This window comes from Syngnathus typhle, linkage group LG11, assembly GCF_033458585.1.
Source record: "Syngnathus typhle isolate RoL2023-S1 ecotype Sweden linkage group LG11, RoL_Styp_1.0, whole genome shotgun sequence".
NCBI classification, from domain to species: Eukaryota; Metazoa; Chordata; class Actinopteri; order Syngnathiformes; family Syngnathidae; genus Syngnathus; species Syngnathus typhle.
The window spans coordinates 9459477-9476554 of record NC_083748.1 but is presented as its reverse complement, the minus strand read 5'-3'; the positions used below and the strand labels follow the sequence as shown (position 1 = coordinate 9476554).

Sequence of the window (17078 nt, the reverse complement as noted above, 5' to 3'; positions counted from 1 at the left end):
GCATTAGCATCCAGCATGTTAATCGATAGCTTTTCCATAGTCATTTTGGGCCACTAGATAGTCAAAAATGACTGGACATGAACTAGTATATTTCGAGTCGGTCTCACTCTGTCCCAAATGGAACATTTTCAGTGCAGGGAGATTTTATTTTCTACCTTACAAAAGATAAAGTTGCAGCAGACTGAACACATTTGAAGATAATGAATTGTTTTCATTGAATGGCTCGGTTCACATACATCATATTCCATTTATCATAATAAACCAAATTTTGTAGGAGGAAAAAAAAAAAAACGCTTCTTATGGTCAAAGGGCACGGATAAACCTACTTTATTCACCTGAGCATTTTACACCCCGTGATTTCACAACACACATGACAGATCCTGACCAAATACACACAACCAGTTGGTGAAATTGGAGTTTTGACCACAAACTCTTGAAATCACGCCTCATCAAGCCCACATTCGATTGCCATACGACAGAGGAGGGGAATTTCCTATCAAAGGCATTTCAGTCAAAGACAAAAGATGCAAACTACTTTGCCATCTATTTAAACTTCACGATAGATAAACCAAATACGGAGGAAACTTGTAATGCTTTTTGCAAGCGTGCTAGCTAAATGGCAGGAAGAGGTCAACATTTCTGCTATTTTACATCCGATTGCCCAATCTGCGTGCACACATTGTGGAGTTAATAGCATCTCAAAGCTATCACTTGCTAAGATGCAATGCTTCTTCATGGTAACCTTTGCAAATATATCACAAGCATCTATTACTTCATAAAAGTAGGACGTATGATCGGCTGGGTGGGGGCGTGTGTGCAGAGGCAGGTGAGTGCCCGCCTCCCCTTTCTCTCCTACTCGTCATCCTTTTCTTTGGCGCCGTGTTTGAGGATGCGGGTGAACTCGGCGTAGTTGAAGTTGCCCTTCTTGTCAATGGGCGCCTCGCGGAAGAGCTCGTCCACATCTTCGTCTGTGAAGCGGTCCCCCATGGTGGTCAGCAGCTCCCTCAGATGGTCTTCGTGGATCACACCTTGGAGGAAAAAAGGCAACATTGGACCAAACATCAAGGTTCGGTGTCCCCAACAAGATTTAATACTTTAGCTTAACGCCATTCCCAAATATCTGGCATCCATTTTGCCTTGAGAGACCCAAATATGACATCAACTTACCAGACCCTTCCTCATCAAAACAGGCAAAGGCGTTGCGGATGACGTCCTCTGGGTCGGTGCCGTTGAGCCTCTCTCCAAACATGGTGAGAAACATGGTGAAGTTGATGGGTCCCGGCGCTTCGCTCATCATGCCCTCCAGGTAGTCATCAGATGGGTTCTTACCTAATGGCAAGAAAATGGTATCAACCGAAGGAACGGTGTTCATGTTCAGTCCAGGTGGTTGAATGAAATTGATGGTGTACCCAGAGAAGCCAGCATGTCGTGCAGATCCTCCTTGTCGATGAAGCCGTCCCTGTTCTGGTCAATCATGTTGAAGGCTTCTTTGAACTCTTGAATCTGAGACTGGTCGAACATGGCAAATACGTTGGAAGTGGCCCTCTGGGGGCGCTTCTTCGTCGTCTTTCCCTTGGCGCGCTTGCTCGACATGGCGGCGGTTGAGGTTGGGCCTGTGCGCAAATTGATTAGAGTTCGTTAGCTAAATTATTAGGTAAATTGGTGCTTGTCCAAGTGGACACCGGCTGTATCTCCAGTTCAACCACTGCACCGAGTATAATCTAACAGGTGATCATCATTTTACCATCTTCACAGTCTATCTCCAGTGATGGGTGTGAAAATGACACATCTCCACAGTACCTAGCTCAACGTGCATCCACAAATAGACCTGTCACTCGTATTCGGCTCTGACGTGTGTGTTGCGGGATGCGATTCGTGATTGTTGTTGATACCGAGACGTAGGGAGCTCGTTCGGGTTTCGACGGAGCGGGGCCATTTCAATGGATGACTCACACAAGGGGTGACATCACACTATTTGTGTCCATCAGCCTCTCGATTCTTTGCCATTCCAAACAGTTGCACGGAGAAAAGACAACGACTACACTCAATGCCCATCCTGCCCCCAATGGGTTGTCTAACCTTATAATGAACATTACCGATAACAACCCCTGTTAAAATGGAACCCAATTGTAAATGTAAGATACTAGATCATTTATAAACTGCACACAATTTGGCAAGCAGAAAGCCATCACGATTGTAAGCATTTACAGTGTTGTATATAAGCCATTTATAAACCCTTAATTAACCTGCAAGGTATCATTACTATAAAGGAAAAAGTTAAGACGAGAAGATAAGTGACCAAAACGGCAATACAATGTTTTAGTGTGATTTGTATTTTATAAAAATATAAAACGTTTTCTTGCTCCTGACCTCTCAGTGAATAAACTGGAGACAAACCAGCATCTAATTTCCAATTTAACCATAAAATTCTACAATCCGATAAGGCTCTCTCTCATCTACATTGAGTAAGTGTGTGCATGAGCATGTCTGTGTGTGTGTGTTGAAAGTCGAAGTCGCACTAATGTAAACACTAATTTGAGGCCCTCTAATTGTGTTAAATGTTTGGAACAATAGATGACTGTTTCCTGGGCAGAGTATGATCAATGAGTGCTGAAATCAACAAATCGCAACTATTTTGGAATTTGGAGTTCAGCTTGGCTTGGTTTCATCATTGTATTCGGTCCCTCGAACAGACTGTTATGAATAGAATAGAATAGAATAGAATAGAATAGAATAGAATAGAATAGAATAGAATAGAATAGAATAGAATAGAATAGACTGCTCTTGAACTCCTCTTCCCGACACAAAAGCACACCCGCACATTCATTCAGTTGTGACTAAACCGCCTTCCTGTCATCCCTTACTCTTGCTCAAACCATGGAGTTCAAAGGTCAGGAGTTCCAAAAACACAAAATGTCCAGAGTCAATGAGGTGCAAAAGAGATCTAAATGGGTCAGAGGAATTCCACCGTGTCATGGAGGAAACCCAAATCCAGTCGAGTGCACTCGGCAACATGCAGTATACAAACAAGCCCATCATCGGTGTTGCAAGCGCCACATCTTCACCCGCAGAATCCACAGCACTCTCAAGACTTAATGTGCAATCCAGCTTTTCTTTCTCACCTTGTTTTCAGGTATAACTACGTGGGGAGTCCCTCAAACGCCTTTTGTCCACTGCTCCAGACACAGCACTAAAGTGGGAAGGGAAGCAGGCAGGCCCACGGAAAAGTTTGTTTAGAGAATCAGACCCTCCCCTTCCCGTCCCGGCCAATGGCGAGGTCGGCCCGGCCTGTAGAAAGACATCTCGGGGCCAGGCCATTTCTCCATACAAGGGAAAAGAATGCACATGCAGCAGCTTGCTACTGCCACACGGACACAAGGAAGATGTTTGAAGGGGGAGTAGGCAGAAATGACAGGAACTACGACAGGGCTGCCTTATTTAGAGAAATAAATATTTAGGAAGAGGAGGAGGTGCAGTATGGGGCAGGATTGTGAGTAGATGCAGAGACACTATGGGAGCATCATGTTGGAGTTATAAGAACATTAGTTCCCTTAATAGGCACTTTGCTTTGCCACCACTGTGACATGAACAAGCAGGGGGACCTCTTGATTTAAGCCATGACTGCACACTTCCCTTCATGGTTAAACTGTGTTGTCTAGTAATACTAAATGACCCCCCCCCCCCCCCCCCCACACACACACACACTGTATATTGTACTAACTTGAGAAATATTTTCATGTGACTGCAAAATTATGCACAGTTTCAACATTAACACTTCTTAAAAAAGGAAAATAAAAAAAGTGTACTTGGATAATGGTTTAGTGTGAAATGTACTGCAGACAAGTTTGTCACAAACTGTACTTAAAGAGAATAAACATTAGACAGCAAACCAGATTTGCTTTTAGTGTTTAACTACAAGTGCTAATTCTCAATAGATGTCCAGGGAAGGCGTATTAGAATAACAATCAATAATAAATGCGAAATGTATTGTAACAATTATGTTCATATAATAATTATTAATATAAACATAATAATATAAAAAAGTTTGAATGCATACTGTTCTAAATCAGATGCAAATGTATCCAACTTAAAAGTTAAATACAAAGGAACTGTTTGGAAGGAGCATGTGCACCGCTAACTTTGAATAACTTATGAAATTCCTATTGTTTATTGCTATCGTTAGCATTTTGTACTATAGGTGGCTAATTAAATTTATTAACTATTCTATCAGTAGCAAGAATGTAAAAAAAAACAAAAACAGAATACACCCTGTGTTAACGTCATAGAGTTCAGTACAAAGAAGCATGACTTCACTGCAAAGCTCACAACAATCAAGTATACACACTTTGTGGTCAAGTCAAACGCTTGCATCACAGATAGAAAACACAAAGATGTGTTGCTGAAAATTATGTGTATGAGTAAGTTGTTTTTGTTGTCCTGGTATAAAATCTTTAATCATTAAAGAACTGTCATGATTGCCAGGAAACGTTATGTTGACACATCAAAGCGTGGGCGTGTCTGAATGCATTCCTGGTTGTTCATTGGCTGTTGGTGTCACGTGCATGTCTCATTCACCCGGAAGTATCCACATTGGCTGACGCCTTCAAGAGTTGAACACCGTCCCGAAAGGCACATTTTCTTATACTTTTGTAACCTATGTGAAACAAAGTTGATGGATCTTCACGTTTGACATTTAAAGAAAAAAAAAATCAGCGATTACGCTAACGGTGTTTCAACATTCTTATTATTTTATTAGTGTAACAGTTGAAGATTCACTAGCTTTGAAGATTTGGTAAGTATTTACAACTCAGTTTATGTAATATTACTATAAGAGACGTGTCGTGTCGCTCGTATGTATTAAAGGGGACTGCATCAGCACAACATAGCCTTGCCCCCTCCCTGGTAACTTCTAAAGTTTCTAATTTGTATTTAAAAGCGTTGACTTAAGTACCGTTGGCAGTTTATTCCATTTACATGCAACATATTAGCTAAATGGTGCTCGATCGTGTTTTGTCCAAATCTCTGGTCTCTACTAATTGACCCAAGTCATTGTTCAGTTGAGCATCACTTTAAGTCAATGAGTAAGTCAGTCATTCATACAGGCAGTGAAGGTGATCAAGTGCGGTCTTACATTCAGTCAAATGACAAAATTACATAGTGATTGTCTTATTTATTCACGCGGTCTTCTCCCACAAGCGGCAGCATCCATGTTAATCCCTCAGGGGCAGGCGCGCTGTCGTCAGCTCCAGAAACGAACGCCTGACTGATGAGTATGTGCTGTGTTTCCATGTCAGCTTGGTGTGAATAGCCTGTCAAAGCCTCTCAGAAATTGCTGGTTTAGCTGTCATGTGCAGCGTCAGTGAGGAAGTACCAACTGGACAGTGGCGGTGTATATGTGTGCAGTGTGAAATTGTGAATCAGAGTAAGCGAGAGTGTTTAACTGAATGTGCCAGGACTCTCCTAGCGGCTTAATTTTGCTCTGTACTCACAGCACAGTGTCACTTATGGGATTGAGCAGCATTGTGACAGACGGAAAATTGGACTTAAATTGAGTGGGTGGCATGAACTTGACTGAAGTCGTAATTTGGAAGGATTCAAGCGGACCAAAGGTTACCATTGGGCACTGATGAGTAATACGAAAGATATAGATGTGGGTTACCTTGGCAACCGGGGCCTGGTGTGTGATAGATGGGTGCGAGATTTTAATAGTGCTGCGGTATGGCAGAGAGAAAGTCGAGCAATGGCAGCCTGCTTGAGAAGGAACGTCTGCGTTCCTCACTGTGGGTAAGACTTGACGTTTTGAATTATATGAATTATAGCTGAGCAGAAAATGTACTCCGAGTAAAATCTGGCCTTGTCTAGTTGAAAACCAAGCTGATATACTTGCAGGAATCTAAGAAACAAATAATTTTCGCTGCTTTCTTTCTATCTGGGGGTACTGGGGGTTGTTTTTTAAAAATATCTTATTGGTTGTTTTTGATGTCTAGTCCCAAACCATGAATATTGTGGGCCAGTTGGCAGAGACCGTGTATGTGACAGTCAAGGAGCTGTACTGTGGCCTTAATCCCGCCACTCTCACCGGTGGGATCGATGTCATCGTGGTGCGACAGCCCGATGGCTCCTTCCAGTGCTCCCCCTTTCATGTCCGCTTTGGCAAACTGGGTGTGCTTCGCTCCAAGGAGAAAGTGGTAAGTTCAGTCTCTCTTCCATTTGAGTCCTGTTTGTTTTCAGTTTCAATGATGCCTTTGAGTGTTCTGCAGGTGGACATTGAGATAAATGGAGAACCAGTGGACCTGCACATGAAGCTAGGGGACAATGGGGAAGCTTTCTTTGTGGAGCAACATGAAAACTTGGAGGTAAGATAATGAAACAAATGGAGTTACATCACATGGCTGAAGTGGCCAAACAAAAATTCTGAGTCCAAAATCAGTCAGTGGAGTATTAGTTAGAGGATAGTTGTTAATTAATGTCGTCATTTCTTGCAGTCTGAAGTCCCTGCCCATCTCTGCACATCCCCAATTCCTTTTGACGACCCCCAAGACTCTAAGGAGACCAATGACGGATCCTCTCTCTCTGGGTCCGGGACGCGCAAGAAGAGGCGTCGTCGTAAATGCGTGCGCTCAGATAGTCGCCAGAGAGAAGAGGCGATGTCCTCTTCTGACGAGCAAGAAAACGACAGGGAGTGGGATATCGATCATAGCGGACAAGCGAGCTCAGATAAAGATTCACATGCCACACAGCTGCAAGTCAGGTCAGTGAACAAATACATCTCGGGTTTATCCGAGTTGTTTTCTTTTAAGGAGGGGTTAATGTGATTGTTATGTGCTTTGTTTGTATGTTAAAGTAAGTCAGTGTACTATTCGCTGTCTGAGGAGCCACCCGAGGAGGAGTCGGGAGTCAGAGATGCTCATCGACACTCGGACGGAGACCAGTCGCCTGTAGAAAAGTGAGAAAGTCATCTCTTCCTGCGTGTGACTGATTGTGACAGGCACTTACGCATCCTCCTTCTCCTCCCAACAGTGTTTTTGACAGCCGTCCATCATCCCCTAAGAGTGACTCGGAGCTTGTGGTGAAAAATCAGTCTCCCGGGGTATTGATGCAGTGGAACTGGGGAGGATTTCCCACGGTAAGGCAGGATTCACACACGTGTGCCGCGCAGGAGCTCCGCATTTGAGACTAGCATCGTAATTTATCTGCTTTTTGCCTTTACAGCCACGCCATTCTGAGAGATCATCAGGGGAGTTGCAGCAATCTGACTCGACTCATTTCCGCACCATTCAGAGGCAAGACTCCTTTGACATGGGCAATGAGCCTGGGAGTAACTGTAGCAGAGCAGGCCGGGTTACTGTGGTCAGACCGCAACCCAGGACTCACTCCCTGGACCTGAGTGCCTACGCCTCACAAACGGTGCCCCTGACCTTTGATGAACACCACGGCTTTACCGCCACAACCTGGAGCGGCCTGTCAGAGTCTGAGAAGGATGACTCTGAAGTCATTGCTCCTGAAGACGCCACAGTCAATACTGACCAAGTTGGTGGCAGGAGTGATGCAGCTGAAGGTCAAAATGATGATAACAGTCAGCCCACTGAAGACACGATGGTGGAAAGAAACGTAGCAGACAACGCAAGCATGGAAACGCAGGAGAGTGGGCAGACGGAACTAGGCTGCAGCGGTAGCGCGGCCGTTAGCGAGGGCGACAGTGGCATGGATCCCTGCGCCGAGGGAGGGGAAGAAGATGGCCGACTTGGATTGTCTCACTTTGCATCTCCAAAAGACGCAGACAACATGTCTGCTGAGGAGTTAGCAAACAGCGGCGAGTTCTCAACCAAACAGGAGCAGCAAGACATAAAGAAGGGTGAGTGTCAAAACTATGGTGAAAATTTGCCAATCTTGAATTCAGGTTTCAAGTCAGGATCTTTTTAGCATGTGTAAATGTTTGCATGTTCACCCGTGCACTTTTGTAGGCAGACGTAATCATCATCTTGGACCGACGGGTATTTACCTGGATGATCTGACTTCACTTAACCCTGAGGTTGCAGCACTCTACTTCCCCAAGAGGTAAGAGCACGAAAGCGTTTTGTACAGTGTTGTGAAAAAAGTATTTGCCCTCTCCTGTTTTTGTAATTGTTCAAGTTTTTATTCTATCAAGTGTCTCGCACTATGTCTGTAGTGAAACGGAGAATTGCGCCCTTCCTGTCGTCGAGCAAGGCTCCGGCTCAGCAAGTCAGTCTCCGCAATCTATGGGCGCGCTGGACAGCGGTACGGAGTACTTGTCAGATTCTGCTCCCGACGCCACAGAGGTCCGCATGTCCCTCTGCGGTCATGTGGGCGACACCAGCCAAATCACCAAAGGTAAATCATTGCGAGTTTCTGCCATCTGAGCATTACTGTCTATGAAAGTGTCAAATGCGTCTTTTGCTGTTTGTCCAGAGAAGTTTCTGGAGCACTCTGTGTCATACCAGGACTTTGTCAACAATCCAGGAATCATTGATGACCCTAGTCTAGTGATCTGTATCAATTCCAAGTAAGATTTCAAGTTTTTTTTTATGAGGATTGACTTGTGATTGTAATTAAATTCATGCCTATGTTTGCCAGCTATTATAACTGGGCAGTGGCTGCTCCAATGGTTTTGTCGCTGACAGCTTTCCAGAGGAATTTACCCAAGGTTGGTTTGTTGTTTTTAAGAATAATTCCTCATTTAAGCCTCTTTCACACTGAGGTTCCCACAATGGCCTTAACTGCTAGCCAGGCATTTTTCTGTGACATCACAGACACCACGGTGTGAAAATTCTGATCAAACCAATCCATGTGTTTGTATTGTGTTTTCTCCTTAGACTACTGTTCAGAGCCTAGTTAAGGACAAAATGCCTAAAAGGTCTGGACGCTGGTGGTTCTCCTGGAGGAGAAGAGACTTGGACAAAAACCAGGTTGCTGTTTTTGTGTTTAAACGTTGTTCTGAGGACTGAGCATTTACTGAAACTGTCTTTTGGTCTTTCAGCAAGATCCTCAGAAGAAAGACAACCAGGAAGTACAGGGTGAGGGTCCGAACACAGAAATGTACGTATGTTTATTATTAAAATCTTTTTGGCTCCCCTATTTAGTTAAAGCATAGGAGAAATGTATTTGAATTAGTATTTCTTTGAGTATGATGCAGTGCGGTTCTACTAATAATGTTTTTTTCCCCTTCTCAGCGCTACACTGGACGATGCGGATGAAAATGCAGTGGCAGGGCCTGGTCAAAAAGCCGTCCTTACTTCGAGCATGTCAACAGACACGCTTCGCACCACTCAGTGTCTCACTCAATTGTACCGCAAATCACTTCGTCTGACTTCTGAACAAATAGTAAGCAGACACCTGCATGTCCTCTTTGTGTAAATAATGTGTGACTATACCTAACTACCTTTTGTCTCGATACTTCATAACCAGGCAAACTTGAATTTGCGCGAAGGAGTCAACAAGGTGATATTTAGCGTGACCACTCAATACCAGGGCACCTGTCGCTGTGAGGCCGCCATCTATTTGTGGAACTGGGACGATCGCATCATCATATCAGACATAGATGGCACAATCACTAAGTATACACAGCTGTCTCTTCTCGTGCTATGCTTCTAATTTGTCTTCTGACTCAAACAACCTCGAATGAAAATGCTTTGGGAAGCTTGAGGTTTATTTATTTTTTGACAGGTCAGATGCTCTAGGACACATCTTGCCTCAGTTTGGGAAAGACTGGACGCACAAAGACATAACCAAACTCTACCACAAAATTCACCAGTAGGTACACCGTTTAGTGTGCTGGTGTTAATAACAGTATTTGCATACCTGTTGAAATGACTCTGTCATTGCAGAAATGGCTACAAGTTCCTGTATTGTTCCGCGCGGGCTATAGGCATGGCCGCCATCACGAAGAACTACCTGCAGTGGGTCAATGACAAAGGCACTGTTCTTCCAAAAGGCCCAGTACTGCTTGCCCCAAGCAGCCTCTTTTCTGCACTGCACAGGTACAAATTCTTTTCCTGCAAAGGATAAGCAGTATAGAAAATGGATGGAGGGAATTTTGCAAAATGGTCGCGAGGTGAATGGATAGAATTTTTCAGAATGCGTCATTCTAACAGTTGTTGCTCACGAAATGATCTGTCGTGCCATCTGCAGGGAGGTGATTGAGAAGAAGCCGGAGGTGTTTAAAATCGCCTGTCTCGGTGACATCAGGGATTTATTCAGTCCCAGGAAACAGCCTTTCTACGCTGCCTTTGGCAACAGGACCAACGTATGCACCCCTGCATATTCTCTCTTTGTCGTATAAGAATATGCATTTCTCCAAATATATTATACAATTCTATTTGCATGTGATTGGTACTCGCCCCACCCACAAATAGACACATTTCGCATATATCTGACGCCCATTGACATGTATTTGTAAGCACGTAACAATTAAATCCTAAAACTTCTCCCCAAAATGATAAAACATTCAATGCATATATGATAGATTAGTTACAAGTAATACTGAATACTTGCCCATGGGTTGTGCAGGATGCTTACGCCTACGGGAAGGTGGGGGTGCACAACACCAGAATCTTTACTGTCAATCCAAAAGGAGAGCTGCTTCAAGAGATGACCAAAGGAAACAAGTCCTCGTGAGTTTTGAGCCTTTTCTACAGCGATTGTGGGGTAACACCTGTGCGCTTCACTCCCCAATTGTTGTTATCGTTTGGTGTAGTTACAGCCACCTCGGTGAGTTGGTGGAGCATTTCTTCCCTGAGGTGGACGAGAGCGGCTCTGCTGCTTTCGCGTGTCCCGAATTCAGCAGCGTCACCTATTGGAAGGATCCACTGCCAGAACTGGACCTCGACACACTACTGTAGATACACCACACCAAGATAACCATCATCTGCCTTAATATTTACAACAATGTGTTACAACACCTAATAACTGCCTTTGATTGACTTCCCGGTGGTGTTATTCAGTCAGCATTAATTACACTACTCTGACTGATGCGTACAATCAGTCCAATGTTAATCCTAAATATGCAATTGTTCAAGTAATATGTTGCCTTTGTTTTTATTAGTTGCGATGACATTCATTCCAATTATTTATGCCACATAGCTTTCACTGCGTCCAACATATCAGCTCAAAGCATAAGCCAAAAATGATGCTAATGCCAATTTATTTGCATGCGTGATGGGACCATTGGAAGCACCAAGCAGTGACATGACGTTCCTGTTGAGTGGACGCTTGATACCGTATCTGCATGCATGGGTGTGGAGTTGTATACGTTGTGCTTTGGCCACTATTAAGTTATTTAACATGAATGTTTTTCTGAGATTTTCTGGGGGGGAGGGGTCTCTGCTGTTTTCATTGTTTTAGTATACCCATGGTACTAAAGAATTTAGGTATGACAATTACTCCCTACTCTGCAAAAAAGTGCATGGTGGTTTTGTTATGCTGAAAATGATTGATTTAATTTCATAGAGAATGGCTGTGATGGCAAGTTGAAAAATCTTCACGTAAACAAATGGCACATTTCATGTCTACTGCAGTGACTACTGCACTACAACATTCAGAAACGTTTGTAGACTGTGAATGAGGGAGATGCTTTTATTCTGACATGTCTCTGACCCAAGAATTGAGGAAAATTGCAATGTTTCTTATGGTTGTTTAATGACACTATTTATTTTCTGTGCGTACTTTTAATTATACAAAAATGGAATTCAATGGAGGTGGTTGAATGTGCGGTTTTAAAAACTAAATGCATGGCAGATATGATGCATTTGAAATAAATAAATCTGTTTTAATACATGTTGTGCCATTTTAATATTGGTTTTTGTTAGTTCCCTACCCACAATTATTTACTTTATTAATTGTTTTTCCATTTCCCCCCCGCAAATTTTTACTGTTTGTCATTCCAAAATTGTGTATTATCATCATTATTATTATTAAATCATTGACCAATTAAAGTATTGAAAGTGGCTTACAACGCTGATGCAATAATTGGACAAAGTGCCTTTTGTGTCTTTTCCTGGATATGTTTTCGTGAACAAAAACAAACAGTACAATGACGTCACTGTACAATCTCGCGAGATTTACTACGCGAGTCTGCAAAATGTCATCTGACATTCGGGGATATAGTCTCGCCCAGGGAACTCGACAGAAAAACATTTACTAATCGAATGTTGTGTGTCGTTTTTGGGGCAGCATGTGAACCATACAGCAACGCTACATGATTTTACTACAACGTTTACAGCACGTATACAACGGAGTCTTCTGAAAAGGTAAAAAACTGTTTTGCGGGATTAGTGTTGCCGCCTTTCCAGTGTAATTTTCACTTTTGTTTCGGTACAAACGAAATTCCTTGAGAACATCTCATTCGCAAACCCTCCCGTTTCTTGCGTAAATTACTATTTAAAAAATATTTAACCCACTTAACAAAATTCACTGACGCTGACAAAGGCTAACTAGCTGTTTCGGCTAACAACGCTGCATGAAATTCCGTCCAAGTATTGTGTTAAAATTGCCAACAGATTGACGATTATGCTAACCAAGGTAGGTTTTAATTATTACAGTAACATCGGTCGTTTTAAATCAATTACATTAACATCGTCATGTGGTTGTTTCGACAGTACATTTAATACAGTACACAAATACTCGAGTCCAACTACTGACACTTCTCCTTTAGTTTGCATTTACGACTCTCACATGGACACCAGGGGTTGTTACATCATGTTTTGAATCAGAACCTGTGAGAGCAGGTGCCTGCTTAGTACCAAACAGAATATCTGTGGTGAAGAATGCTTGGTATGTGTGGACAGCTGTGATGTAATGAAAATTCCTCCTAGAATTAGCACATCTTACTTGCTATACATTCTATTGAGTTTATAATTATATAATGTGTCTGTGTCTCCCCCTAGGCGGAAAAACCATGCTAGCCACTCCTGTGGTTAGGTTTGCTCAATACAATGGCAGCAGCACATCAGCGCCACTGGACAATACATCTGCATTCCCCACCTGGCTGCCTGATTCAGAATCTAACATCAGCAAGCCTCACAAATGTCTTCAAATTCTGTATGAGGATGTTGGTGACTCCAGGTAATCACAAAAGAAAACACAAATGAACAATGATGGTGCTAATGGTCTTTATGATCGCCTTTCTAGAGTGCGTTTCTGGGACATCACTCTCCTCATACCGAATGTGGCCTTCTTTGTTTTCCTGATGTGGAAGCTGCCGTCAGCCAGGGCAAAGATTCGGGTCACGTCCAGTCCAATCTTCATCACCTTCTACCTGCTGGTAGGACTCGAGACATCGAGTTAGAGTGGGAACTTGTGATGCTGGTTGACCTCAGCTGTTCAAATTTCAAAATAAAACAATTAATCTTAAGTGAAGAGGTCACATATGCTTTTTTTTTATTTACACTTACTGACAGCATGTTTTTGGTTTTCTAATATGTTGTTTTGTATGTCTCAGGTGTTTGTCGTAGCAGCAGTTGGGATCACCCGGGCCATTGTATCAATGACTGTCAGTGCATCCAGCTCTGCTACCATCATCGACAAAGTAAGGAAAGGAAAAGGAATGGGCAGTGTAGCTCCAGTGTTTTTAACGAATATCGTTGTTAAAAGAACAATCCGATTGAGTTCAACAACCCAACATTGTTTTTCATCGACGGCTGTTGTATTGTGTAACAATTCCAAGCAGCTGTCGATAGAAATGTTCCACTTTTTCCGCAGTATTGGCCAGAAGGTTTGATCTGAATCACGGCATGTCTTTGCAAGGTTGTTGCCTAAACGAGAAAAGACATGGCGACATTGTTCATTTAGCATTTATCTACACTCGAGATCTAACTGCGGTATGTACTCCTATGGACGCACTCAAATGGGTTCCCTGAACAAACAACAAATGGATCGGTAATGCTTACGAACAAGAGGTCAACTGTACAGTTGTGCGTGTCCTTTGTCGATGAGAACATAGCAGTTTTATCACAGCACATTCTCCTGATATCTGTTTTTTTTGTTTCTCTTTCAAAGGTATTATGGGAAATCACCCGCTTCTTCTTACTGGCCATTGAACTCAGTGTTGTCATTCTGGGACTGGCTTTTGGTTGGTTTTCGTTATAGTTTCACTTTGCATTTCATATGTTGCAATATTGCAGGTGTGGGTGGTCTTCATTGAAAACGCTAAAATGCACTTTCTTTTTTCTTTTGCTGTGACTCATTTTGTATTTCTAGGTCACCTGGAGAGCAATTCTAGTATAAAGCGGGTGCTGGCTATCACAACTGTGCTGGCGCTAGCATTTTCCATCACACAGGTGATTTCAGATGATAAACACTGACAGAATCATGTAATACATGTAATAGTGGAGTGCCATTAACTTTTGTAATTTTTGTTACCTTCCTCTCTCAAATTCATCCCCTCTAGGGTATTTTAGAGATCTATTACCCGGACAGTCACCTGTCCGCCGAGGACTTCAATATCTACGGACATGGAGGGCGACATTTCTGGTTGGCCAGCTCCTGCTTCTTCTTCTTGGTTAGTTATTCAGTGGAAAAATGAAGGGGGGGGGTGGGGGTGGATCCGATCAGCCTTCACTTTTCAGCATTATTTATGTCTTTCCTAGGTGTACTCTCTGATTGTGGTCTTACCTAAAACTCCAGTGAGGGAGAGGATATCGCTACCATGTAAGTTGGAATGGTGATTTGCAAACTCTTGTCCAGTTTGCTTCCTGCTCAGTTTACAAAAACAGAAGTTCAGATGACACAAAAACAATAGAAGAGGAAATGTACGGATTGCGTTTCAAAATGCGCTCTGCACGTACAGCTGTGAGCTCAATTTAATAAATTTGTATTTGTTGCAGAGTACAAGCCTTGAAAAAGATATTTAGTTTTTCGAAAAGCAAATCAATACCATGAAAATTGTTTTGTTGAAACGTAGATGCAGTCATTTAAATTCCCACCAGTGAGTGTTCATCATGGTAAGATTACTGTCAACACAGATACTGACAAATAGTCAACCTGAGACAGACTGCATAATGCACGTACAAAAGTTGTCAAGTTCCACTTTCTTGAACACTGACACATGACACAGCATGTAAACCTTTTTTTAAAAACAGTTTTATTGTCATGACTGACAAGAGTGCTTCTGGCGGCTCGTGAGTTTGGTCTGTAGAAATGAAGGAGGATTATTTTTACAGTGTATTATTTTTGTTTCCTCGGTGCAGCCAAGAAGAGTTTCTATGTGTATGCTGCCATCCTGTCCTTGTTGAACTTCATCCAGGGCCTGGGCAGCGCTCTTCTTTGTGCGGGAATCATCGAGGGACTCTGGTGAGCAAGAATACCTGCACAACATGGATTTGGAATACGTGCATAAATATTTTTAAAGAGGTGGCACAACAATAGATATGAATCTGTTTTTAAAGTGACAGGCATACAGAGCCATTTGGATTCAGTGTAGCTCTTTCGCCTACCTGTGAAAGCCTAACTCTTAGTTTCTTTTTGATCCAGCTGTGTGGATGTCACCACCTTTCTCTACTTCTCTGCTTTCGCGCCACTCATCTACGTCACATTCCTCAAAGGATTCTTTGGGTATGTAAGAAGAATCACACAGACCAAAAATGTGCCGGAGGCTAACCAAAAAATGATTTTCTCTTGTTTTATCTCGCCCGCAGCTCAGAACCCAAAATCCTATTCTCTTACAAGTCCCAGGTGGACGAGGCAGACGAAAGCGACGTCAACCTTCCGCCGACCGTCGCTTCAGCGCTGGGCCGCAGAGAGCTCACCGAGCAGGGCCTGTACTATTCTTCCACCCAGTTTGACGGCTCGGGTCCCGGCGGTACGGGAGTAGTTGGGGCGTCTCTCGACGATGTTGTTTCGGGACCTTATGGATCCAGCAGCATCAACAGCATCGAAGCCGAACATTGGAGACCTATTAATGTCTAATTACTTTCTGGGGCTCAACTTGAGCGTGTGCAACTGAGGTGAAGAGTCAAGAGCAAAATGTAAATGTGCTGTTTCTATGAGACCAACGCGGTAGAGATATAGATGAAGAAGTAAGGAGGGACCGTTTTTGATCCATTTATCTTACGGACCCTGACTCTTATTGACAGATATTTTTTAACACTGTTGCCAGTGTGCCCTGCTGCTGTCGCTCAAGCTGACTTTTTTTCTCAGCAGATGTTCTCTCATTCCGCTTTTCTTCTGCAATCGCTTTGTCCTCAGTGAGGAAGATTTCTTTATGACACTAGTCTTAACATGATTTCAGAGAGTAGGGTTGGTACATTCCCAGTGAAATGGTGCACAAACTATCTCCCACCAAATATCAATTGTCTCTCCTCAACTGCCATTTGTCAACGTAATCGGCAACGTCGTGTGCTTTTGACAGGTATATTTCACCGTTTGAACTAATTGCTGTCGTGTTAACAAGTCAAAGTGTTGTGTGTTGCTTTGTGATGGGGAAGTAGATTGAATATGCATTCTGTGGTTCGGATTACATCTTGACATCAGCCCAAAACACCTTCGAAACCTCAAATGAAAGTATTGATTAGAGTCATTTCAAGAAGCTATCCACAATTCTCTTCATCTGAGCCAGAAATGCCTCATTTAGAGAATTTGTTTTCTCTCTCCTTTTTGGCAAAACCTGCCTTATATTTATGTCCCAACTGTCATTGTTGGTTGTGTGAGTGCTCGGAAATTCTTTGCAGTTAATGTGAACAACGGATATTTGTATTAAAACTACATAGTATTGACCGCGGTAACCTGCATACTGAAAACATACGGCGAGGGTATATTTGAATGTATTGTTTTGAGGTAACACACAAAAACATTCTTGACCTGGCTGATGCAATGTTTTCTATTTAAATTGGGCTGAACAGCGCTCCTTGACTAGAGCAGTGAACACAGTAACTGCTTTATTGTGCAGAATAGCTCTAAAATGCTTCTTTAGATTGGATTCCATCAATTGTAAAATCGCTATTTCCTGACAAATCATTCCATGCTATATATAATAAAAATGATCACAGTTTTCCATTGTCTCTAATGAATTTTCCTAGTATTTCTTTAACTGGACATTTAATTAGGTTAAAAAATACTACCAAAAA

The 17078-nt window shown here is 42.7% G+C and overlaps 3 protein-coding genes across 3 annotated transcripts; 2 read left to right on the top strand and 1 right to left on the bottom strand.

Annotated features, from left to right (window-relative positions):
- Positions 1–125: 125 nt before the first annotated feature.
- Positions 126–3283, bottom strand: myl9b (myosin, light chain 9b, regulatory). Its single transcript, XM_061290516.1, has 4 exons — positions 3123–3283; positions 1410–1613; positions 1168–1329; positions 126–1028 (listed from the first exon to the last, which is right to left on the bottom strand). The coding sequence occupies exons 2-4, from the start codon at positions 1591–1593 to the stop codon at positions 853–855; spliced, it is 522 nt and encodes a 173-aa protein (XP_061146500.1). The 5' UTR covers positions 1594–1613; positions 3123–3283; the 3' UTR covers positions 126–852.
- A 1369-nt stretch (positions 3284–4652) lies between these two features.
- Positions 4653–11995, top strand: zgc:123305. The gene is made up of 20 exons (XM_061290692.1): positions 4653–4792; positions 5988–6188; positions 6261–6356; positions 6486–6751; positions 6845–6946; positions 7021–7126; positions 7213–7855; positions 7965–8058; positions 8171–8352; positions 8431–8524; positions 8596–8665; positions 8835–8927; positions 8999–9057; positions 9192–9342; positions 9427–9575; positions 9685–9771; positions 9846–9998; positions 10150–10264; positions 10528–10631; positions 10715–11995. The coding sequence occupies exons 2-20, from the start codon at positions 5997–5999 to the stop codon at positions 10857–10859; spliced, it is 2901 nt and encodes a 966-aa protein (XP_061146676.1). The 5' UTR covers positions 4653–4792; positions 5988–5996; the 3' UTR covers positions 10860–11995.
- Positions 11996–12068: 73 nt separating this feature from the next.
- Positions 12069–17002, top strand: tpra1 (transmembrane protein, adipocyte asscociated 1). Its single transcript, XM_061290693.1, has 11 exons — positions 12069–12266; positions 12903–13080; positions 13147–13279; positions 13457–13543; positions 14014–14086; positions 14215–14294; positions 14405–14515; positions 14604–14664; positions 15204–15306; positions 15487–15567; positions 15651–17002. Exons 2-11 carry the CDS (start codon positions 12914–12916, stop codon positions 15919–15921), a joined length of 1167 nt encoding a protein of 388 aa, XP_061146677.1. The 5' UTR covers positions 12069–12266; positions 12903–12913; the 3' UTR covers positions 15922–17002.
- Positions 17003–17078: the final 76 nt, after the last annotated feature.

What these genes read in the sequence shown, in the direction of transcription:
- myl9b (XM_061290516.1), bottom strand. Translation starts at nt 1,593, where the DNA reads ATGTCGAGCAAGCGCGCCAAGGGAAAGACGACGAAGAAGCGCCCCCAG. An exon ending in CGACATGCTGGCTTCTCTGG is followed by an intron (nt 1,330 to 1,409) that starts GTACACCATCAA and finishes TCTTGCCATTAG; the next exon opens with GTAAGAACCCATCTGATGAC. An exon ending in TTTTGATGAGGAAGGGTCTG is followed by an intron (nt 1,029 to 1,167) that starts GTAAGTTGATGT and finishes TTTTCCTCCAAG; the next exon opens with GTGTGATCCACGAAGACCAT.
- zgc:123305 (XM_061290692.1), top strand. Translation starts at nt 5,997, where the DNA reads ATGAATATTGTGGGCCAGTTGGCAGAGACCGTGTATGTGACAGTCAAG. An exon ending in TTCGCTCCAAGGAGAAAGTG is followed by an intron (nt 6,189 to 6,260) that starts GTAAGTTCAGTC and finishes AGTGTTCTGCAG; the next exon opens with GTGGACATTGAGATAAATGG. An exon ending in CTCTTTTCTGCACTGCACAG is followed by an intron (nt 9,999 to 10,149) that starts GTACAAATTCTT and finishes TGCCATCTGCAG; the next exon opens with GGAGGTGATTGAGAAGAAGC.
- tpra1 (XM_061290693.1), top strand. Translation starts at nt 12,914, where the DNA reads ATGCTAGCCACTCCTGTGGTTAGGTTTGCTCAATACAATGGCAGCAGC. An exon ending in GCTCCTGCTTCTTCTTCTTG is followed by an intron (nt 14,516 to 14,603) that starts GTTAGTTATTCA and finishes TGTCTTTCCTAG; the next exon opens with GTGTACTCTCTGATTGTGGT. An exon ending in GGAGAGGATATCGCTACCAT is followed by an intron (nt 14,665 to 15,203) that starts GTAAGTTGGAAT and finishes TCCTCGGTGCAG; the next exon opens with CCAAGAAGAGTTTCTATGTG.